The 22,316-nt window shown below is 46.2% G+C and overlaps 9 protein-coding genes across 9 annotated transcripts; 4 read left to right on the top strand and 5 right to left on the bottom strand.

The window, feature by feature from the left end:
- Window positions 1–219: 219 nt before the first annotated feature.
- Window positions 220–2,911, top strand: GGI43DRAFT_317410 (transient receptor potential ion channel family protein). Its single transcript, XM_083201795.1, has 2 exons — window positions 220–2,377; window positions 2,459–2,911. Exons 1-2 carry the CDS (start codon window positions 547–549, stop codon window positions 2,869–2,871), a joined length of 2,244 nt encoding a protein of 747 aa, XP_083062886.1. The 5' UTR covers window positions 220–546; the 3' UTR covers window positions 2,872–2,911.
- Window positions 2,912–3,634: 723 nt separating this feature from the next.
- Window positions 3,635–6,578, bottom strand: GGI43DRAFT_382023 (uncharacterized protein; the record flags this gene model as incomplete). Its single annotated transcript, XM_083203205.1, has 5 exons — window positions 3,635–3,677; window positions 3,747–4,369; window positions 4,424–4,596; window positions 4,651–4,728; window positions 4,823–6,578. The coding sequence occupies 5 exons, from the start codon at window positions 6,576–6,578 to the stop codon at window positions 3,635–3,637; spliced, it is 2,673 nt and encodes an 890-aa protein (XP_083062885.1).
- Window positions 6,579–7,364: 786 nt separating this feature from the next.
- Window positions 7,365–8,343, top strand: GGI43DRAFT_317343 (DUF4291 domain-containing protein). The gene has a single exon (XM_083201794.1). It carries the CDS (start codon window positions 7,609–7,611, stop codon window positions 8,275–8,277), a length of 669 nt encoding a protein of 222 aa, XP_083062884.1. The 5' UTR covers window positions 7,365–7,608; the 3' UTR covers window positions 8,278–8,343.
- On the bottom strand, window positions 8,343–10,418 carry GGI43DRAFT_317335 (heterokaryon incompatibility protein-domain-containing protein). Its single transcript, XM_083201793.1, has 2 exons — window positions 9,400–10,418; window positions 8,343–9,336 (listed from the first exon to the last, which is right to left on the bottom strand). Exons 1-2 carry the CDS (start codon window positions 10,248–10,250, stop codon window positions 8,409–8,411), a joined length of 1,779 nt encoding a protein of 592 aa, XP_083062883.1. The 5' UTR covers window positions 10,251–10,418; the 3' UTR covers window positions 8,343–8,408.
- A 132-nt stretch (window positions 10,419–10,550) lies between these two features.
- GGI43DRAFT_382020 (lactoylglutathione lyase GLO1) lies at window positions 10,551–11,774 on the bottom strand (the record flags this gene model as incomplete). The annotated part of the gene is made up of 5 exons (XM_083203204.1): window positions 10,551–10,726; window positions 10,791–11,064; window positions 11,127–11,563; window positions 11,635–11,663; window positions 11,728–11,774. 5 exons carry the CDS (start codon window positions 11,772–11,774, stop codon window positions 10,551–10,553), a joined length of 963 nt encoding a protein of 320 aa, XP_083062882.1.
- A 1,787-nt stretch (window positions 11,775–13,561) lies between these two features.
- GGI43DRAFT_317276 (Zn(II)2Cys6 transcription factor) lies at window positions 13,562–15,806 on the top strand. Its single transcript, XM_083201792.1, has 6 exons — window positions 13,562–13,846; window positions 13,905–14,156; window positions 14,275–14,364; window positions 14,416–14,690; window positions 14,756–15,001; window positions 15,065–15,806. Exons 1-6 carry the CDS (start codon window positions 13,816–13,818, stop codon window positions 15,641–15,643), a joined length of 1,473 nt encoding a protein of 490 aa, XP_083062881.1. The 5' UTR covers window positions 13,562–13,815; the 3' UTR covers window positions 15,644–15,806.
- A 551-nt stretch (window positions 15,807–16,357) lies between these two features.
- Window positions 16,358–16,803, top strand: GGI43DRAFT_432884 (uncharacterized protein; the record flags this gene model as incomplete). Its single annotated transcript, XM_083209661.1, has 1 exon — window positions 16,358–16,803. The coding sequence occupies one exon, from the start codon at window positions 16,358–16,360 to the stop codon at window positions 16,757–16,759; it is 402 nt and encodes a 133-aa protein (XP_083062880.1). The 3' UTR covers window positions 16,760–16,803.
- Window positions 16,804–16,864: 61 nt separating this feature from the next.
- Window positions 16,865–19,198, bottom strand: GGI43DRAFT_400154 (HET domain-containing protein). The gene has a single exon (XM_083205430.1). The coding sequence runs from the start codon at window positions 19,009–19,011 to the stop codon at window positions 16,951–16,953; it is 2,061 nt and encodes a 686-aa protein (XP_083062879.1). The 5' UTR covers window positions 19,012–19,198; the 3' UTR covers window positions 16,865–16,950.
- A 91-nt stretch (window positions 19,199–19,289) lies between these two features.
- GGI43DRAFT_400152 (ankyrin repeat-containing domain protein) lies at window positions 19,290–22,307 on the bottom strand. Its single transcript, XM_083205429.1, has 2 exons — window positions 20,155–22,307; window positions 19,290–20,073 (listed from the first exon to the last, which is right to left on the bottom strand). Exons 1-2 carry the CDS (start codon window positions 22,148–22,150, stop codon window positions 19,538–19,540), a joined length of 2,532 nt encoding a protein of 843 aa, XP_083062878.1. The 5' UTR covers window positions 22,151–22,307; the 3' UTR covers window positions 19,290–19,537.
- Between the last annotated feature and the right edge of the window lie 9 nt (window positions 22,308–22,316).

Below are 22,316 nucleotides of genomic sequence, written 5' to 3'. Positions count from 1 at the left end.
TCTTATACACATCGCCCTCATTCCTTGATGAATGTCCCACCGTGAAGACAATAGCCGGTGACCGTACTAAACAATACCTTGAATTATAAAGAAGTAGACTGCATTGGCCACTCGTTTCCTTGCGTCGTTTCTTCACTTCTGGTCAGGTTGACCCTGGCTGTTTTGGGTACTCGCCCTGTGGGCGCTTTTTCCTTTCTATTATCCATAAGAGTGTCGTATCTTGCTCTCGACTTGGCAAGCTACTGATTTAAACGAGCGTTCCTTCTCAGCGCATTATTTGTTTTCATTATACCGGAATATTCGACTATTTCTTTTTCTCGAATAATTACTTTCCATAACCCATTTACCATATAGACTAGATACCGACGATTGGCGATACGAATCTGATTTGAAAATTGATACTGGATTGGGCCGATTGCCATATCAAGGAATATACCCAGCATCTTGCATTTTATACAGCGAACGATATTTGTGGAAATTCGAATCTGGACTCGAATTACTCCTATTGTTAATTGCACTGGGACGATTAAAAAAAAATTACGAAATATGGCTCGAACAACATCACAATCGACGACCCGCAGGGCGTTATGCTTGGGAGCGATGTTGATGACAGGAGTCATGGGCGATCAGATCCTGACGACGACTGGTTTTACCGACTGCGGAAGCTTGCCTTCCGTCACGATTCACCAACTTAGCGTAACTTACGACAACAACGCCAGGACCGTCACATTCGATATTGAGGGAGTCAGCACTATTAGCGAGAACGTCACAGCGAGTCTCGACGTCACGGCTTACGGTGTCAACGCATTCACAAACAGCTTTGACCCTTGCGACCCAAAGTCATTGGTGAACGAGTTGTGCCCTTTGCCCAATGGGCCTTTTGCTGCTCACGGAACTCAGCAAGTCCCAGATCAGTACGCTTCTATGATTCCGGCAATTGCTTTCTCTGTCCCAGATATTTCTGCTCAAGCCATTTTGAAGCTGGATAAACTGTCTGATAAGAGCGTGGTGGCCTGTATCGCAGCCCAAGTAACCAATGGAAAGACCATGAGCGTGCCAGCTGTTTCCTACGTGGCTGCGGGCATCGCCGGTGTCTCTCTCGTTGCTAGCGGCATGACTGCAGTTGGCTCGGCCATGTCTGGAGGTGCCGCAGGCTCCGGTGTTGGAGTTGCTAGCCTTAGCCCCAGCTTCACAGACGTGGCTGGATGGTTCCAAGGCATGGCCATGAACGGTATGCTCTCTGTCAACTATCCGCCCGTCTACCGCAGCTTCGCAAAGAACTTTGCTTTCTCTATTGGCCTCATGCCATGGAACGGCCTGTTGACCGGTATCGACAACTTCCGAGCCAACACTGGCGGTAACCTTACCGAAGACAGTGTCGCATACTTAAGAAATCTCACCAGGGCCCTTGAATCCGGCAACCAGACAAGTAGCTCAGATGCGAGCGTTCTTGCAAGACTTGTGCGCCGTGACGACAACGATATCAGCGTCACGGGCCAGGTCACTCGCACGATCTCGGGCATCAAGAACTTTGCAGAGTCCGTGAGTGTACCAAAATCTGACATGTTCATGACAGCACTTCTCATCGTTGCCATCGTTATTGCCGCAATTGTCGCGGGTATCTTGCTTATCAAAGTCATTCTCGAAGTCTGGTCTCTGTATGGTAAATTTCCAGAGTCTCTTATCGGATTCCGCAACCATTACTGGAGATCCATTGCTCGAACAATCACTTCTCTTATCCTGCTTCTATACGGAATCTGGGTACTGTACTGTGTCTTCCAATTTACCCTCGGTGACTCTTGGGCGGCCAAGTTGCTGGCTGCTCTTTCTCTTGCAATCTTCACTGGAATCCTCGCCTTCTTTGGCTTCAAAATTTGGATGACAGCACACAGGCTAAAATCCCAGCATGGTGATGCTAGCAAGCTCTATGAGGAGAAGGAGAACTGGATCAAGTATTCTATGTTTTACGAGGCCTATCAAAAGAGCTACTGGTGGCTTTTCATCCCCATGATTGCTTATACGTTTATCAAGGGCTGTATTGTTGCCGCGGGAGATGGTCATGGTATGGCTCAGACCATTGTCAGCTTCATCGTCGAGTTGGCCATGCTGGCCCTCTTGGTTTTCACTCGCCCCTTTGAGCGCCGCTCCACCACCATGATCAACATTTTCATTGCGGTAGTCCGCGTGCTATCTGTGATTTGCGTCTTTATCTTTGTCGATGAATTCAATGTTGAGCAGACCACACAAACCGTCATGGGCGCCGTCATGATCGCTATTCAGTCTACATTGACTGTTGCGCTTGCACTCCTTGTTGGATGGAACGCTATCAATGCTACCATCAAGATGAACCCTCACCGCAAGCGCAGAAAGGATATGGGTAAGTTTTTTTTTTTTTTTTTTTGCACTAGTATACCATGCCTTGTTACTGTACAGTTTTTTTCTAACACCTCGCTTGCAGAGAAAATGCGCGACGAAACAGATGATCTGACGCCTCTCGATGCCCGCAATACTATGCTCGTTCAATCAAAGGGCGACCTCGAAGCATCCATGTACCCTCATCCATCTGAGCACGAAGAGAACTTGCCTCCTTACTCCAAGGCGGGAGATCGATACTACGCCCCCAGCATCCCAGATGAAAAGTACCACCCGGCACTGTCTTCGGGTACCACGCCAAGCCCCATGTATCGCGACTTGACCGGCTCTCGACCGCAAGGTGAATCGGGCCACGACTTTCAGAGAGACTACTTTGCTGTAGGCGGGGATAACAGTCGACCAAACTCTAGAGGCTCTACCAGAGGCCATGATACCGATGGACATGGAGTACAGCCTCACGAGTTTGTGGGGTCCCAGAATTACTCAGGATACCGTTAAATGTACAACTTTGGTAGCTCTCGTGAGCCTTCATGAGATCCCGACCAGCCAAAACTCTTACGTATTAAAAATCAGAGTGGCTATGGTGTAACGAGAGTTATCTTTTTTGGTGGATTGTAGAGAGCCGCGACATCTTTTATGTATTTATAATTCACTCGCTTTATTCCTTCGTTTGTGTCATCATTTAAAAAAAGCTGTGGGTTGTTTGTGTATACGTATTCTGCTTTTCATTTGTTTCCTTTTGTGTGTTATAGCTGCGTCTGACAGCAAAATCCTAAGATTTGGGATAGAATTGGATATATATCGAGATTTAGCATCAAGTACATGAGACTTGGATTAGATGAATAGACTTGACATTTTGAGAGTTAAAACCTGGGCCTAGACCGATCTTCTTCCGTGATTGGAGGATTACTTCATGCATCGTATTGAAACAGCCATACCCTAGACTACAAATGATTATTTTTACTCGCCTGTTCATAGTGACTAGATCTTGTCTGGATACTATATCATAACTGTGATATTAATGAGATAATTCGACTGAATCTGCATTTACTACGCACAGGTATTCCAAGAAACAAACTGCTCTGCAACAATCCACAGCGATGACCGTGGTATATAGACTACTAGCGATGGGGGGAAAAAAAATTATATAATTGATGCATACCGTTGTACAATGTCACAACCCAAAAAGGACCTATGTCTATCTAGTGGCTTTAAAAACAAGGGATAAGGTATCGTCTTTCTTTGAGGGAGAAAAGTTTAACTATGAGGATAAAGCAAGGCACGCATCAACAGCAAGTCCGACCCTGTTTACACACGCTCCAGGTTAGCCAGCTTTTCAATCACGTTACGAGATGGAGAGATTTCAAACATACCTTCCCTCTTTCTGGTAGACCACGTCGCTGATAATATCCTTATCCAGATCAGGAAACATGCCCGCCAGCGTCTCTACAATATTTGCGTGCTCGGCGCGATGCAGTCTCTGTGCCTCGGCCACCTCTGCACTCGCCTGCCTGGCTGCCGCTTCTTCTGCGGGAAGGGCATATCCTGAGCGCCGTCTATCTCGCGGATCCTCTCCACTGGTCTGTAAGGGCACGTTTTCAGGGAAACCCAAAGGGCGACCTATCGGTGGTGGTGGCGGTGGCCGGGGCGCTGATGATGAGGCGCCGCCATCGTCTGAGAACATGCGGCCAATTGTAGTGAGGGGATTCTGGATTGTTCGTAGCAGCCCAGTGATGGGCGCGGTGATGATGTCTGATTCATTCTGGTCTGTTGAGCGGCGGGGAGCAGACGGTCCTGCGCCATCATATGAAGACTCCGGGGCCCCAGATTTTTCGTTGAATATCTGCTGCTGTTGCTCCTGCGGTCCCTTTGGAGACATGGCTTGGTGTTTCTCTGCAATTGCGGAGACGGCAGCCTCGACGTTTTTCTCAAACTCGGCATCGGTGATTGTTAAAGAAGTACGATCCATGTTCTCAATGAACTGAATGGCTCCCATCTATACAGGGTCAGCGTCCACACCCGGGAAAAAAAGATATGAGTATGTGCTTACAAGAGAAGAGAGGTAGTATCCTGCCTCTCCACCAAGCTTCTCTTGATTTCTGAATCGCAGGATATACTGCACATTGGATACCAAGTGCTCTGGATTAGACTGAAGTACAACGTAGATGAGCATCGGCATGAACGAGTCAGCCGATGAATCCGACTTGCTGTGTTTTAAGAGGCCTATGAAATTAGCAAGAGTGTAAATCGAACCACATGAAAAAGCAACAGACTCACCAAATATCACTTTGCAGCAGTTCAAAACGCAAATGATCTTGTCTCTGGGCGCTCTATATGATTTTATCTTTAAAAGCTCTGATACAATTTAGTTAGTATGGCAAAGTTGTGTATTTCATCGCCGTGCTGCTAGCACTGAAATCCGAGAAAGGAAGTAAAGAATGAAACTCACCCTGCTGTGCTAGCTTTAGGAAGCGCCTGCCACTCTCCTCGATGGGCGGAATATCCAGATGGTCTTCCTTCACCCACCCATAAATGTTGATTTTCTGTGCCAGGACATCATCCCTCTCTATGTCTTCCTGATGCTGGCCTCTCCGGCCAGGGCCAAGCGGCGGATCGCCTCCTCTCCTCCTCGGCTTTGCTCCAGGTATTGGCTTTGGAGGAGGAATCGCTGGTGAGAAAGTCTGGGTATAGAGTCTGTTCATGACGAGCTTCTCCATGCCTTCGCGGGCATTGTCAAACTCTGCATCTGAGACGTCTCGCCATACCTCAGACACCACCATCTTGTTGGCAATAAAGGCCAAGAAGTCGCTGATAATTTTGACTTGCTCGTGGACCATCCATTGGCGCTTCCCGAACTCGAAGAGGAATGACTTGAGATATCTTGCCACGGGATCCGCTTTCTTATTCCGTAGCTGTTCTAAAAATCTGTGGAAGTCGAAGGGAAGGGTCGGTTCGGGCTCGGGCTCTGGAGGCGGCGGTCTGTGCATAGACATGGTGGGTGACGCTGGTGAGGCAACACTGATGGGTGGTGGCCGTGCGTCTTTCGTTCTGGGAGGTGTACCCATGGATCCGTCTTTAGGGGGCACGGGCGGTCTTTCGTCGTCATCACCGGGTGTTGAGATGTGAAGGGCATTGAGCCCCTGGAGCTGGCTAGCCAGTCCTGGTGAAAGAGGCTCGAGGCTAGATTTTCGAGGCGGGTGCTGCAGCGAGGTGCCCAGCATGGGGGATGCGATTTCCAGTCTTGGGCTCATGACCTCCTCGGCATCGGGACCGCCTCCGTCCTCGCTAAACTGCTCCATGATGCTCTGAATCTCGGACTGCGAGCCCTCCTGGTCATCCTCGCTGGCGTAGGGCTTATCATCTGATTCGAGGCTGGGCCTGGTGGGAGATGTGTCGTCGTCGGTTCGGGTTGTTATGGAGAGGGCACGAGAAGGTGGACGAGAGGCCATGGGCGTTGGCGGCGTCGGGTCGACATAGCTGGGGCGATCTGGCGCAAGAAGCAAGCTGGTTGGGTAGTTGGGCCGCATAAGTGATGATGGATTAGCATCCGCAGGCTTGATGGTCAGGACGGAGGATGAGATGGCGTCGTCGGGCGACTCGTCTGCAGCTGCGGGCTCCTTGGGCGCGGTGGGTATCGTCTCGTGCTCGTGTGCCTCGTCTATGGGAGCTTGGTCGAGCTCCGCATCTGCATTTGTCGGTCTGCCACCGACCCCCTCGTCGCTGGCCATGCTGGCTGTCGTCGTTGGTAGAGGCGCTATTGAGGAGGAGTGCTGGTTTGGGAGCAGCTCGTTTGTGTCTGAGTTTGGAGCTGTAGCTGTAGCTGTGGTCGTATCGGTAGCAGTTGTAGCGATCGCAGCAGGGATTTGCAGGCCCGTAGCGTCTGTACGGATACTGCTATCTTCGTCTGCTGCGTGGGCGTCGCTGTCAGGATCGAGAGAAGGTGTCGCTGCTGTCGGCGTCATAGACCGAGTCCCCGCGTTGTCGTCGACTTTGTGGCTTGCATCGACAGCGTTTGGTACCGCACCCGCATCTGCGTCCGCATCTGTGTCCGCATGGGTCGCTGTCGTCGAGCTGGATGTGCTTGTCGCATCAGGCATCAGCCCCGCCGAGGGGTCTTGGATGCATGTCACCTCGGAGGCATCCGCGCTTCTGCTGCTGGGCTGCTCGTCTCCAGGCGTACCGGGAGCTTCTGGCGGTGGCGACATGCACGGAGATCCAGCGTGAGGCGCGAGAGAAGAAGGAAAATAGAGAAAAAAGCAAGAAAATGAGAGGAGTGAGAAGCAAGAGAGAAGAGGGAGCAGGGAGAAAAGGAGGGAGAATGCGAAAGAGGGAGTTGAAGAAAGGAGCAAGAGGGCAGAGAGCTATGCTACCCCAGTGGACTGTTGGGGAGTGGGACAAGATTGGAGCCGCAGTGCTAAGTCGCTGCTAGATGCTGTGGGCATGAAGTCGAGTCTAATTTTTGAAAGGAAGAAAAAAAAAAAAAACACAAGACAAAGTATTATCGAGTCCCTTGATTTTGCATTCCAGATTAACAGATATTACGCTGGAAAGGCCAAGTTACGATATTCAGTTGCTGCTGAGACTGCACAGGCCGTTGCGTCACAGCTGTCTCAAATCCGACTCCAAGTCTCAAGTTTTAGCGACGCCCTCACTGGCATTTTGTTTCTGGGACTGCGCCACTTCTTCAGCCCTGCTGTTTCTGGCAGCTTAATAAGTCGACTGTGGATTTTCGGGGTCCTTTCCTAAATTTGCGTCTAAAATATCCATCCCAGCTCGGCTCTGGTAAAGCTGTCCTAGGGAGCTATTGTAATGTAGGTGCCTACTGTGAGTTGGGCTTACAGCTGCGTATACATCACTTGTGCTCTCTAGACCTGTTTCATCGTCGTGCATGTAGCACTACTTTATTTTTTCATGCATAAATTGCTAAAGACTGCTAAATGAGTTCGTCTACTGCATTTTGAACTCTGAGGCTAAGCGACAATAACAGGCATCCAATAGAAGTTTGTGGCTACCCAGACGATCCAGCACCGGCATAGACTCATTCGCCGTCGTCATGGCAGAGTCATCAGCCGCAGCTCCGCATCTGGCACTGTATTTTTGATCTATATATATCCTTCCATGGATTCAACAAATGAAAGAATCTCATCATATGCAATTGAATAACACTAATTCTGCTTCATGAATGAAACGCAATAACTATATGCTCATCTAATTGAATTTCTTGACAATACAACCATGTCTCATCCTACGCAAATTCCCTACCGCCAAATCCGCGCCTCCTACGATGACCAACATATCATCGTCTATCAAGCTTACAAAGCTTCCATTGCTGATGCCGCGATCAAGGCTCAGAAACTCAATGCATCGCCAGATTTCAGCCCTGGGCGCATGACCTGGATTAAACCAAGCTGGTGCTGGATGATGTACCGCTCCGGATACTCTTACAAGGACGCAGGCCAGAGTCGCATCCTCGCCCTCAAGATGAAAAAAGAAGACTTTTTTGGTCTCTTGGAACAGGCAATCCTGTCTACTCACCCATCTCCGCATGCCCACGTGGACAAAGAAAGCACCAACAAGACAGTTGCTCATGAGAGACCTACGGACGTGAGAGTCCAGTGGGATCCGGAGAGGAGCCCGAAGCTGGAGGCGCTGCCTTATAGGAGCATTCAGATTGGCATTCCTGGGACGCTGAGCGCTAAATGGGCGGATGAGTGGATTGTTTCCGTCGAAGATGTTACGGAAAGAGCCAGAGAGCTGAAAGAGGCCTTGGAGGAGCAGCCGGACATTTCGACAGATGAGTTGGTGAAAAGGGGGCTGGTGCCTGATGAGAGGCCGTTGGATGTCCCAGACGAGATTTTGTCACGGTTGGAGATGACTGTTTTGGGCGTTGCTGACGAATTATAAAATCGTTTTCTGTTTCATTTTCTCCTTTTAAATAAAATTGTTTTATAGCTCTTTGATATCATATCCAAGTATTATTATGCGTGTGTGTCTATTGAAACCATGAGCTTATCTGTATACATTAGGCGAAACTATCATCTTCTTGAATCCCTGCTCGACTCTTTCAGCTTCAGAATCACGTTATAAAACAGCCTTGAGTGCCGACTCTCCAGATCAAACTCAACATGCAGCACCTCATTCGACAGCTTATGCTCCATCGTCCTATTTTCTCTCGCCATCACATTATCCAGCTCACCTACCGCAACCTTGTCCTTTTTCTCAAACGCGTACCACGGTACTGTGTACAACGAAGGTGTCCCAAAGGGATTTGGAGGATGAGGCTCCAATCCTATCACAAGACAAGTGCGCCAGCTGTTCCATCCGCCATTCTGCTTGATCTCGAGCTCCAAGTGCCCGAGTATAGTCGGCTGTGCAGGCTCGGTGGCACCTAGATCGGAAGTATGATCAAAGTTCATTACAAATGTCTCGCTTGCGTCAGATATTGGTTCTTCAATGGCGGAGCCGCGTCGGGTCAGGCCACCTGCTGGTGTGTTTTTGGACACATCAAAGAACCATTCAGAATTATTCGATAGCACGTCGATCGTAACCGGCTTATCGGGATACAAAGGCGCTACCTCGGGATGGAATAAGATGCCTCGAGGAGACCGTCGCGTGGATAGACTGTTCGGGATGAAGAGCTGTCGAGGCTGGGCTTCTGAAAGGCGATCGTAGCCTAGACGATAGCGGCTGAGATCTTTAGCCAACTTCATGCGGTTCATCTGTAACATCAGTAAATGATCTGTTCGTATACGGACGAATTCCGTATCGCTATGCCACTGCGTCCTTTGAAGGATGATGGCTGGTGTCAGCTCATGCGAGACTTCATCTCGTCCCATATCGCAGTCTAGCACTGCAATGAAGATGGTACCAGATTCATCTCGAGGATGAGGCGTCAGAGCGAGCTCTACGTCCAGACCACGACTAGAAACAGTTGCTCCATAGTTTGAGCGCCGTGTAAGATATCTGAGCAAGGAGGGGAAGCATTAGCTATGAACTTCTCATATCGACGAGTGAACGCGCAAATACCTTGCTCTTTTTATTACAAAGTCACCGCCTTGATGTCCAAACGCCGCAGGACTCTCTGCTAAGAGGCCCCAGAAATGCTGTCTCTTGGATAGCTCCTCAGGATATCTCCAGGCATAGATGGAGTCATCATTTGTGGACTTGATTATCTCTTCTTGCAGTCGTTTGAAAGCTTTAACGCGGCCCTCTCCATACAGCAAAGGCATATTAATGTCGAATAGTCCGAGCAAGCAATAAGCCATGTCTTCTGGCCGAGTGGTCTGGCGATTGGCCGCCCAGCTCATCTTTTCTGCAATGGAAAAGTCATCCAGGCTTTGTCGCTGGCCACTCGTGTGGAGCATCACGGCAGGGATGAGAGAAACTCTCGTGATGGCCTCTTGGAGAGAAGTTCTAGTACCGACGAGCACCCACTCTTGTGAGTAAAAATGCACCTCGGGAGGAGCAATCAGCTCTTGTAGAGTCCAGCCTCTGCTAAACCAGCGGCATTGCGCAAACTGGGAACCGTCTTTTGTTAAATCATCCGCTGATGAGACGTCCTCCAGATATGCGATGCAGACTTCGGCCTTCTCATACCACTGAAACATCGAGTTGATGGCTTCAGATAGTTCAGCGCTGCTAGTCTTATCGATGCAGCATGTGTCAATCCATATGTAGTCGAAATTCAACTTAGCTGCGACTTCACAGCTTCGACGTATCTTCTCCCATCCTTCAGAGTCTGTCCTCTTTTCCTTCGCATGGAAGTCCGCTAGCGTTACTTCTTGGCTGCCCCATGTATGAGACAATATAGCATATCGTACTTCTTCATTGGTAGCAAAGACCTCGAGGTCTTGAGTTTTGGTATTTAGTAATCTCATTTGAGGGTAATTGAAAGAAAAGAAGAAAACGAAGGTAGACTTAACAAGAAGACTTCGTGTTGATCGTCAGGACACGGGACGCCCACAGCTTAGGTATGCATACCAGCATTTAGCCTCAGTGGGCCGTGCATAAGCTGAAGGAGCTACATCCATGAACTAGGCTATTGATGCGCTACTCAGATGGATTCGTTTCATCACTTCTTAGTATGCATAATTCTGTTGACAACGACTAAAACTTTGTTACAAGCTACATGTGCTTTACTTCATAACAGAACTATATACTACTAGCAGCAAATCGACTTAAACAACATTCTTGTCGCTGTATCTGTCGTTCTGCACAACCTCAACCCAGTAGTTATCAGGATCTAGCAAGAATGCGACATTGCGCATGCGGCCATCCGTCAGTCTCTTCTTCCAGTTGCACTTCAGATCCTCAAATCGCTGGCAAGCAGCGTCCAAGTCGTCAACAGAAACGCCTGTATCATCAACGTTAGCTTAAGAGATTCCCAACAACGACCCATTCCAAGAGCAAGTGCTTACAGATGTGACCAAAACCTTGAGGCTCGTCGTTGCCATTGTGGTAGGAAAAGGCTTCGTCCTTCTCAGTACCGTAGTTCCAGGTCAACTCCAGCAGGCCTTCACGGTCGCTTGTTCGGCCTTCTTGGGGAACACCCTGGGTGCCAGGGTAGCCAAGGAAGTAGAGGTTGAAACCTGCATCGGGAGACTCGTTGGTCCTGAAAAGAGACATGCCCAAAACGTCCTGGTAGAATTTGAGAGACTTCTGTGGATCCTTGACACGGATCATAGTGTGGTTCTAATAGTAATAGAGGTCAGCGGCCAAATTCCGGCAAACGTCAGGTGAAAGTTGCTTCTTACCATGCGGTAGGTAGTGGTATCAGTTTCCTTGATGTTAGCAGTCTCTTCAATAGGCTTCTGGCCAATAATTTCAACCCAGTATCCATCAGGATCCAAGGCAAACGCAATGTGCTTCATGCGTCCATCGGTGAGCTTCTTCTGGAACTTGTATCCAGCATCCTCGAGGCGCTGGCAAGCGGCCTGCAGGTTGTCGACGGAAATGCAAGTGTGGCCGAATCCTCGGTGAGGGTCCTTGTTTCCATTGTTGATAGTGTAAGTAGGGTCGTTCTCAGTGCCGTAGTTGTGAGTGAGTTCAATAACACCCTCACGGTCAATGGCAGAATTTCCAAACGAAACAGCACCCTTGTTGTTGTAGGCCATAAAGTAGAGATCAAACTTGGCTTCAGGGAATTCGAGCTTGCGGACCACGCTCATTCCAAGGAACTCGTAAAACTTGACTGAAGTGAAAATGAGCATTTATTTTGCCACGCTGCGCAATATTATGATACAATGGACTCGGCAAACCTACCAGATTCCTTGGGGTCCTTGACTCGAATCCTTTTCAATTCTCCATTAGCAAGAGAATTAGACGCCATATACATGCAAAATGATGAAGACATACATCGAGTGATTGAACTTGTAGGTATTGAGATCCGTTTTGGTAGCCATTGTAGCGAAACTGAGCTGCTGTCTTATACGAAATGAAGTGTGCACGCTTTTTGCCCCTCGCAAATATTGATGGCGGGGTAGCTGGTGTAAGGTTCTGCAGAGAATGATGAAGACGAAATAAAAGCTCTCCTTAATGAAGGAGATGCTAGTCCTTTGAACACTAGAGAAGCTTAATGGTTGACTCGTAATATTTCTCTGAGAAGAGAAGTCGAAAAAAAAACAAGATACTCGCTATGAGATTTGTTTTGTTTTTATATCGAGACAGTTCGGCTAATCTTCATCCATTCTCCGAGAACGTAAGAGCTCCAGTTCACAGCTGCCCCTCAACAGCCCCGCCTTAGTCACCCAATCCGAGAGGGGGATAGAGGCGCGCTAGAACTATTCCAACAATTTGGGAAGTGGATTACTTCACAGGTACTCGGTAAAGCGGCTATACGGACTAGAAAAGTTGGATCATCTCGCGTCTCAGAGACGGATTTAGGATATAAAAAGAGATGATTTTGAGCGGAAAATTATGAGAAGAGATGTATCTTATCGATATGGTGATGTCTAGATGAAAAATGCTTGAAATATGACCTTGCATTATTGTTCCTCGTGGTGATACAACTCACGAGTGCTGACAACTATACATACAACTCTGGCCAACTTGCGGCGAGTTGTAGTATATTATGAAAATAACAAGTTTGCAATTCATTTGCTTCTGATCCAATATTTGTGAAACCAAAAGAAAAAAAAAAAAACACATTGAAAGTGATACCAAAGAATAAATATTTAAATGCTTTTTAGCTGTATGCTTATATACAAACGTTCGTTATCTTGGCTTACACCGTTCAAAGCTAGCTGTACTGTGCTATTACGCAGAACAGCACCCCATTTACTACATGTATTTATTTACAACATAGAGACTACATAAGTCGCGTCCGAGATAAATGTCTCTCTGCTATGGCTATAACATTTTCAATACCATATTGGAAAACTAGGCTCAGCCACATCCCGAATCAGATCTAGCTTGCTGTCAACTCCAACACCCAGTGGATACAAGGCGCGGTTATGAGCGGGTCCGCAGATGTTTTAATCCTATTAATTCTTCACTCAGTCTTAAATCACGAGACTGTCTCGTAGTTTATGTATGTAAATGTTCGTCGTTTAGTGGTGTAACCTTATGGCCAAGAGTAGTTGCTGGACTTATGCGTTAGAGTGGGAGATATAAGTCCCACTAGTATTACCATCACGTGTTCTCACCTCATCAAACAAGAAAAGAGAACGGAAACTTGGGTGAAAACTACAGTTAGTATCTGCAATCCGGCGGTAAGGTTAATTCAACATTATTCTTTCATCAGCTCGTCTCTTAATCTTTAAATATTTCTCAATTATATAATCTCCCAGAATACGTAGCAAATTTACGTTACTCCTGCACGAGTACTGGCCACCCTCATTGATTACAAATACAGCTGTCAATTCTCTATACAGCATAATAGCAGCAGACCGCGTGCAAACGCAAAAAGTGAATGTTATACAAAAATTGACAGTTTACTCAATGCATCGCCTATTCTTTAGGCGAGTTCCGTTTTATATAGTAAGAGGTATTAAACTAGAACTTCACAGTCTTGTATGATTGGTTATAACTGACAACTCAAACTAGCACGGAATAGCTAAGGGCTCAACACCTGTCAACGTGTTGAGCGAAGTGCCTGCAACCCTATCTATCGCTCAACAACCGTTAACCATTTACGCCTTATTCTAACCCAATCGGCTGTTAACAACTCAGCAACCCAAGGGCGACCAACAAGTTCACGCATACTGCAAGCCCCTTTATCATGCAGCGTAGGGCTGAGCCGCTTACCTTAACTGAGTAATCCAAATGCTACCCACCATTCGCTTGCTTGATAGTTAAAGTCTTCTGAACAATTTTCGAATTATAAGGCTCTAGAATACTTATATCCCCGCATTGTATATTGGATCTGAGAGATTTGCCATTTCACAGCCACAGCTGTCCTATTGTTTTACAATCTCAGTAGCTGGGCCCCACCAGCTCTTTGCCATGTCCACCAAGGGCTGCTGGACTTGTCGAGGTAAGCGATTAATCACCTACTTTCATCTATATAGCAGTACTGACTAAGAGATCGATAGATCGCAAAGTCAAGTGTGATCTTGGTGCTCCAACATGCGAAACCTGCCGAAATAGAAATCTGAAATGCCGGGGATACGGCATTCGGCTTTCATGGCCCCGAGAAGGGGATAGCCGGCGTTCAATTGAGCTTAAGTTAGCTACGAGGCCAAAGAAACATGCTTTCGCCAAATTATATCGCCATGGCCACTTTCTTAATGTGACGAATAGAGATATAGAGATGTTTTCTTATCAGGCCGAAACTAAAACTAGCCGTGAGTCTCTACTCTGTTACTCTTCTATTATCATCCTTATTTTTCTCTCCCATTATTTTTCTTTTTGTACATGACGAGGGGTATAGTGATCCTAGCTAACTTCCCTCTTTTCACGAAGTGACTAATATCAAGATATCCATTCCGCTACCGCCTTCGTCAACCCCGTCATTGAGATTAAAGGAAGACGAGCCTGGGCTACTGCAATACTGTAAGTAAATTTGTATTTAGTTTGTTAATATTTGCTAAATATCTGCATTAGTTATGGACAGAGGCTCTCAGCTTTTGATACTAGACAACTTCGGCCATCTAACGAAATGCATCTTACAACTAACATTCTACGACGCTACACTGGCTTCAGATGCAGTATTAAACAGTCTATTCACGTTATCATGCTTGAGTCTAGCTCGGACTAGCCTAGCTATGGTATACAAGGTCAGAGCATTGTCATGCCTTCAGCAGTCCCTACGCCTAGGGAACGTCGGTCATCGGACTGCTCAACATCTCATGGCATGCATGCTTTTGTATCTTTGCGAAGTAAGGCAGACGTATCTTGATAACCATTTTTTTGTAACATTTTAACTAATCATAGAAACAAATAGACCTTCGAAATTTCCACAACCACGAAAGACTGGATCCCACATATGTGTGGTGCCAAAGAAATTATCATATCAGGCGATTTACTTCGAGAAGCTAGGGTTGACCTTTCTCTTTTCTTCGATTGGATTTCTTACCACGAGACCTTTGGCCGGTTTGGCCTAATATACTGGAAAACAGTAGAGCATCTACGTAGAATGAACAAGATTTGCTCCATGGATCCTGTAGCTATAGGATCTCGCAAGCCTCGGGTATGTTTCTTGAGCACCCAAAAACATATTGCTTAATTTTTGCAAGAAGCTAAATTGTTGCAGGATGACTTTGGCTGTAACCGGGAAGTTCTCGGCTATGCGACATCAATATTTACAATCATCATGCCACTTATATTAGGCACTGGCAGCCTATCCCATGCCCAGATGCAAGAACTCTATGTGGTGCAGGCAAAACTTCGAGCCGGTTTTTCGAACACCGCACAGCAAGGGAGCTCAGATGATGAGCTTTCTAAAGACCGCGATAAGACCACGGAACTGTACCGTATTAGCACATTGGTCTATCTCAACCGAGCAGCGCTGGGCTACACTGGTGAAGAACCAGTACACAGAAATCTCGTCAGCAAGGGGCTCGATATCTTGTGCGGTAAACTAATTTATACCCCTCCTTGGCCCGTTTTCATACTCGCCTGTGAAGCAACTGAGGATTCTGAGCGGATGACGGCGTTGGAGATTTTGACCAAGGCTGGAGAAGAGCCACGTTCACATAACATGAGGCTGATGCGGCTGCTTGTAGAGGCGTGTTGGAATCAAGATGACCTGCGTGAGAAAGAGACGCTGGACTATCATGTGAAGCTGCGTACTACTATCCGAATTGCTCCATACGTCCCACCTTTTAGCTAGATGACATGGACGAAGGCATTTTTCATTCTTACTATCTAAGCCCTCATAATCTGCCCCTCATCTAACTCTAATTGGTTTATATTTGTGTGAGACTAAAGCTGAGAACCAAGGAAAATCAGTGGCAAAGTACATAAACTTACAGGGGAAAGAGACTATTGCTTAGAATATGGGCCTATTTAAAAAAAGAAAATCAAGATAACAAATTCAAATAATATAGACTCTCAACTTGGTTTGCACCATACCCCACCCCAACTAATAGCTTCGCAAGCTGGCGACACTCCAACTTATCACTCATGGAAAATACGGCATGTTGAGATAGCGTTAGATATGGCGTTGGTATTATTGCTACTTGAAACTTAATATGCATTAACTTTAGTATATACTATATATGCTGGTTTTCTCTAATTTTGTTGATAGAGAATATTAGTTTAGTAAACTGTATCTAGTAATTTAACAAGGGGAGTTTACAGCCAGTGATATATACAAGTTACACTTTTTTTATGGACCTTTTAGTTTTATTACTATTTGTTTACCGTTATTCTCCAGCTATATGAAGCTATCTTTTCCTCTTGAAATTTAATTCACTCTCCCGTCTTTTATCTATAATTTGTCTTCATTCTCAAGAATCTGCGACCTTCCACTTTATAGTCGAAAGCTATATACCACCGTTGTCTTATTCTTAACCGAATACCGACAAGTCACCACTACCAAGAAATGGATCTCAGCGACACGCTGTTTTGCGGTGAGGTAGATTATCCATACTCCCGGGAAAACACTCCCAAGGAACGGCAAGACCGTGATCTGTCCGGTGTTACCATCACCAGATACATCAGCCGTCCAAATGTCGACTATCCGGATGTCTCCGTCACTGAAGTCATCACGTACAACAACGTCCGGCGCGGCTGGTTTTTTTCAGCGCCCAAAGGACGAACCCTGGTGTCGGGCATACGATTCCCGTTCTCGCTTTTGGAAGAGGCTGCTGGGGCCAGGGAACCGGTCAAGATTATTGAGTGGGTTGCTTATTCGGGGCGTGTGGCCGAATGGATCGCGCGTGACCTGGGACAATTTGGGAATTTTCACGTATGCAGGGAGCTCGTTGAGCGGCGGAAACGCTGAAAAAAACTGATTTCCGTGTTTGCTGGTTTTGCAATGGGTGGGCTTTGTGGTGGAACATTTGGCGTTGTGTGAGGTTGTGAACAGAACCAAATTGATGAGATATTGCAAAGACTATAGTAGTTCGTTATAGTTTTGTTTAAGGTTTATTCAGATTTTAATTATCATACATCTTCATTCATTCAAAAGTTCCCTCATCTAATTCTAAATGATTTATATTCCCAGGTTTGCATCATTGGTGTCAAGTAGAACCTATCGCAATCAAGATGCAAGAATCCAGCCCGTTCCCACAATCCCGAACTGTCATGTATTTTCAAAATCATGAAAAACGAAAACCCGTATAGTGCTCCGATACAGACGAATTGCCATTTATGACCATCATGAACATCTTCGGCAAATTGGGATTTGGACACAGAGCCGTGAGACAGTGATATATCGGCTTCGAAGCCTCCAATCTGCCAGTGTGTATTTGAAGTTGCATTGGGGATAAAGGAAATGAGCTTAGAGGGAACCACTGCTGCGGTGAGTCTCATAACTGGGAAAATACAATTATCATCAGGCTTTGGTGCGATCATCTCCAGGGCTATGGGAGCACCGATTTGGTTCTCGAAGGAAATATCCTCGATGAGATTCTCAAACCGTGACTCTATGGCCGAGGTCATCTCATATCGGACTTCGCCCTCCCATCCGGCCCAAGACCAGGAAGGGAATTGTGGTCGACGATGTGGACTCTGTGAGAGGTCCCAGCAACTTGTCGTGTGGCGCCAAGTCAGTGAATGTGCGAAACCAGACCCTCGTTCTTTCGGTAGCGCTGGATATGACAGCCCCCAAATATTGTGGACTGCGTGCTTCCGATACCAGAGTTGTCGCGCAATACCTTGAAAAGCGTTCAAGGAATCCTCAGCAAAAGTCAATTTTCTGGCGGAATACTCTTCCACATTCGATAAATATTGACTGAGAGCCTCAGCCTGTCCCTGGGTTTCGAGATTATACCTGTCGAATTCCGCTGCGCGATTCCTTCCGAAAACTCCACTTCGCAGACCTTCGTGGCTCTTACTTTTGTCTTTGATGTGCAAGCTATCGAGTGGGATATTGAGGCTCTCGGAGATATTCATTGCGTTGCACTCAAAATAAACTTGTTGTTCTGTGAAAACAAGGCGACGACGGCTGAGGAGTGCTTCCTGAAAAGTCCATCCTCGAGTAGACCAACAGGATGATTTGATTGCTTCTTGGGGATTCTTCGGTGTCCACACAACTGCGACTTCGCCAATGTGGGCCGTCGTTCTGGTTGCTGGGCGATTTCTTCCTACTCCTGGTAGACCGTAGTCCTCATCTTGACCTGCTGCAGCGATTATAGTTACTTCGGCGTTGCCGTATATTGCACCCATTTGCCCAATTTGCTGATGCACGACAGTTGGATCGTCTTGATCAATGCAGTAATGGTCTACCCATAAATACCGGAATCCCATTGCCAGAGTAATCTCCATGGCATCTCGCATAAGCAATGAGAGTTGAGTAGGTAGTTGCTTTCCGTTATTTTTATCGTGTTGGGCCTTGGGCTGTCCCCAAACGTAGCTCAAAGCCACATACGGCATCCCAGGCCCATATTCTACAACACGTTGCTCCTGGCAATCAATAACACGAGTGCCACACAAATCTGACTTTGTAGAGTGGCAAAGTAACCCATGGTTACTGTTGCAATAGCCAAACCAATCTCTAAATGCGCCCAAATCAAATACAGGAGGTATTGCCTTTAGTAAGAAAGGCACTACCGGTTGTTGGTTGAACTGTTGGAGCGCTGCACTCCCAGATTGTTGAATAAGATCCATTATTCTCTGAATGTTTTTGAACAGATCGTAGTTTTTGTTGGAAAATAGCATCAAAACCGGAAAATCCTTTTGGTGCCAAAAATCTGAATCTCTAACCAAACCAGAAAATTTTAAAAAAGACACCGCTCTTATCCAGTCGACGCCGTCATCAATTGTAGAATTTCCTTCATCGACACGAGATTTGAAGAGCATTTTGCATAGGTTACAGTTTGTCGTTCTCATCACTCGGTATCGATGGCCAACATCAACGGCCCAGGTGTTGAAGTATCCCCAGCGCCCAAAGCCGATATCCAATTTAGTATATTCCCTTTTGACTAAAGCTTTTTCAAGATCTAGATTGGCGCAATCTTCACATAGAAGCTCAGGAGAGAGTGGATCCTGTGTGAGATCGCACCCGGGGGTAATGCCCTCGAAATTGGACCCCATGGTCAAGAAACTCGAGCTATTCTTACATATAATCAGGATTGACTTATTTGCGAGAAACAGAGCATGTGTTTTATTGAAGTATATCGTGAAAAGAAGGGGAGGAAGGAAAGACACCAATAGGTGGACTGAGACGATGAGCACTGTTATAACACATAAACCCCTCTCTACACAGCCTTGTTGAGAGCCCAATTCACAGCCTAGTTCACAGCATAATTCACAGCCCACTTAGGACTTGAAGTACTAGATATCACGTGCACTCTCTTACATGTAGATGCCGCCTCAGATAGGGTAACATTTCTGCTGTGTACCATTCTTTATGTCACTATTGTTATAAATATATATATTTTTTTCATAACTATATTGAAAGCCCTCATAACCAAATAACTACCATCGCTTTTTGCCTCAGCAGTAACTCCAACAATTCTCGCTTGCAGGTCATGGTTGCAGCGTAAATTTATCATCGCCGTTAACCTCACCACACGCCCTCCTTGGGCTATTGTAAGTCCTTGAGTGGCACCTATCAATATCAATGTCTCCATATCGTATCCACCACGGTCTTCTCCGCTACGGTAGTCTTCTCAGCTTCATGTAATAGTTTAATAATGCCTGCCTGCCCATAGCGCTTAGCCAACATAAGCGGTGTTTCACCTTCAAGATCTTTGAAACTAGCATCAGCACCATTATCCAATAGCAGCTTAACAATATCCTCATGTCCATCTGAAATAGCCAAAGAAAGAGCTATCTGGCCCATGTCATTTTGAATATTAACGCTTGCTCCCCATTTCAACAGTAAGCTGACCATCTTGCTATGCCCGCAAGACACGGCCAACATAAGCGGTGTTCTGCCACTATTATCGAGTACGTTGACTTTTGCTCCAGATGCGAGCAATAACGTAGCAATACCTTCATGCCCATTAAATGCAGCCATTTGCAGCGGTGTAAAGCCGTCTGAGTCTTTAACATCAATCTCAGGGCCACTTTCAAGCAACAGCGTAACAGTATCCTCCTGCTTCTTTACGACGGCCAACATCAGTGGCGTCCCACCATCTTCATCTTTTATATCTGCCTTGGCTCCATATGTAAGCAGCAGCTTAACAATATCTCGATGCTCGTTTAAAATAGCCAGTGACAATGGCTTCTTACCACTGCTATCAACTGTTGGGTCTGCTTTGACTCCATTGTTTAATAATAGCTCGGCAATATCATGATGTCCATTCGAAATAGCCAATGATAGCAATGATAGACCATAATACACCTCGCAAGCTTCGGCTCCATTTTCTAGCAATAGCTTGACAATATCTCGATGTCCATTCAGAACGGCTAATGATAGCGGCGTTATGGTATAGTAATCGAAGGCTCCTTCATACAGCCTGAGTTGCTGTTTCAAGGAGGATTGCACGTACTCTTGATTTCCATCCATTATTGCTAATAAAAATGGCGATCCGATAATTTTATAGTCATTGGCATAAACCTTGGCTTTATGCTCCAACATCAACCTGAAAATGCCTTGATCTGTAATAGAAGCGGCCAATGATAGAGGAGTTTTACCAGTGCTTCCATCTTTCTCGTCGATTTTGGCCCCATTTTCTAACAACAGCTTAACGATATTCTTGTGCCTGTTAATAATGGCCAGCGATAGTGGGATCTTGTGTTCCGGTCCTGTTGGGTTAATCAGAGCACCCGCATCTATCAGCAGCTTGAAAAGGTCTTCATATCCATCCTGAGCGGCAAGACATATCGGAGTCTCACCAACGGCATTTACATAGTTGATATTGGCACCTCGAGCCAGCAACATCTCCACCGTTGTCTTCTTATGCCTACTGACTGCGTGATGCAATGCTGTCCAGTCATAGTCATCGCCCCAGTTCACGTCAAGATTGTCTCGTGTTAGTAGCAGCCACATTTCATCTTGTGATGTTGAGCTTGCTGCTTTTGACACTGCTTCTGCACGATCAAAGTACATCAAACTTTGCAATGTGTAATTGTCGTAAATTTCGTAGTTTTCGTTGTGTGTACTATCGTCACGTTTCCGTTTCTTCGAATTACTCGATTTCAGCGCAGGCGCCATTCTTCCCGTTTGGATACATATGGTTCGCATTGGATATTGTGAGAGCCTGTATTTTCTTCGATCAAAATACTCGAGCTTTTCACTCATGACTCTTTCGAATGTCTCCATTGTCCCAAATAAGTCTCTGGCATAGATGGCGACCGGTTTATCTTCACCCTTTCTTTTGCAGTGAAGAATTGCGAGGCCTAATCTCTGAGGGCCTATTCCGATAAAACGAATTTTTAAATGAATTCCTCTGCTATTTATAGTTAAAGCAGTATTATGGTCGTTGAAGGGATTGAATTGGATAATATCTCCAGAGTCTTTAAAAGCGTCAGGGGAAGTAGCTAGCAATCCGCCACGAGAGTCAGAGGATTTCCACGCAAAGAGACTGTCATCATGCGAGATCCTCATAATTTCCTCTTGTAGCCTTAAAAATGCTTGTTCGCCTTCTCCATAAATCAATGGCATATGAATACCGAATATTCCCATTAAACAATAAGCACGATCTTCAAGCCGTTGCGTTTTTCTCTTAGAAGCCCATGACATTCTTTGTGCGATACTAGCTGTGTCGAGATCATCGTCGCCGCAGAGGATGTTAACAGGTATGCCAGTGCAGTCGGATATATTTTGCTGTTGGCTCATCTTAGTTCCGATGTCTTCCCAGTTCTCATCTACAAAATAAATGTCTGATGGGGCGAGCAACTCTTGCAGGGTCCAACCTCTTGTAAACCACTCGCTTTCCTTAAAAGTAGATTTTGACGGCACGTCTGCAAGATGAGCATAGCATCTCTCGGCATGATGGTACCAAAGAAACATGGAATTAATTGCCTCTGACAGCTCTGCACTGCTTGTCTTGTCTATACAACATGTGTCGATCCAGACATAGTCGAACCCGTCGGCTTTTGCTCTGATACAACATTGTCTCACTTTCTTGAACCCTTCTTTTCCCTCATTCGTCCTTATACCTGCTTGTAAGTCTTGATAGGTGAGTTCATCTTTGCCCCATCTATGTGACAGGATGGCATATGGCGGAATATTGCCATATTCGAACGTTTGAATCTCAATTGTGTCAGTCTTGAGCAGACGCATGGTTCCGATTACGCGTTGGCTATAAGAGGCCAATAGTAGGAAAATGATGAATAATTTAAAAGATCACCTGGTTTTGTATCATATTAAATATAGGGGTAGCTAAGAGTAAATTAAGCATATGTAAAGACAGATATCTGTCAAAGCAAAAAGAAGCAGGGACCGCGTC

This window comes from Trichoderma evansii, assembly GCF_050947405.1.
Source record: "Trichoderma evansii strain SZMC 28006 chromosome Unknown GGI43scaffold_5, whole genome shotgun sequence".
NCBI lineage: Eukaryota > Fungi > Ascomycota > Sordariomycetes > Hypocreales > Hypocreaceae > Trichoderma > Trichoderma evansii.
The sequence above is the reverse complement of the archived record's forward strand: the minus strand, read 5'-3'. Positions and strand labels throughout refer to the sequence as shown.

What these genes read in the sequence shown, in the direction of transcription:
- GGI43DRAFT_317410 (XM_083201795.1), top strand. Translation starts at nt 547, where the DNA reads ATGGCTCGAACAACATCACAATCGACGACCCGCAGGGCGTTATGCTTG. An exon ending in CAAGCGCAGAAAGGATATGG is followed by an intron (nt 2,378 to 2,458) that starts GTAAGTTTTTTT and finishes CCTCGCTTGCAG; the next exon opens with AGAAAATGCGCGACGAAACA.
- GGI43DRAFT_317343 (XM_083201794.1), top strand. Translation starts at nt 7,609, where the DNA reads ATGTCTCATCCTACGCAAATTCCCTACCGCCAAATCCGCGCCTCCTAC.
- GGI43DRAFT_317335 (XM_083201793.1), bottom strand. Translation starts at nt 10,250, where the DNA reads ATGAGATTACTAAATACCAAAACTCAAGACCTCGAGGTCTTTGCTACC. An exon ending in TTTGTAATAAAAAGAGCAAG is followed by an intron (nt 9,337 to 9,399) that starts GTATTTGCGCGT and finishes CTCCTTGCTCAG; the next exon opens with ATATCTTACACGGCGCTCAA.
- GGI43DRAFT_317276 (XM_083201792.1), top strand. Translation starts at nt 13,816, where the DNA reads ATGTCCACCAAGGGCTGCTGGACTTGTCGAG. An exon ending in GGCCGAAACTAAAACTAGCC is followed by an intron (nt 14,157 to 14,274) that starts GTGAGTCTCTAC and finishes CTTTTCACGAAG; the next exon opens with TGACTAATATCAAGATATCC. An exon ending in GCCTGGGCTACTGCAATACT is followed by an intron (nt 14,365 to 14,415) that starts GTAAGTAAATTT and finishes TATCTGCATTAG; the next exon opens with TTATGGACAGAGGCTCTCAG.
- GGI43DRAFT_400154 (XM_083205430.1), bottom strand. Translation starts at nt 19,011, where the DNA reads ATGGGGTCCAATTTCGAGGGCATTACCCCCGGGTGCGATCTCACACAG.
- GGI43DRAFT_400152 (XM_083205429.1), bottom strand. Translation starts at nt 22,150, where the DNA reads ATGCGTCTGCTCAAGACTGACACAATTGAGATTCAAACGTTCGAATAT. An exon ending in CCCAACAGTTGATAGCAGTG is followed by an intron (nt 20,074 to 20,154) that starts GTAAGAAGCCAT and finishes GAGCCAAGGCAG; the next exon opens with ATATAAAAGATGAAGATGGT.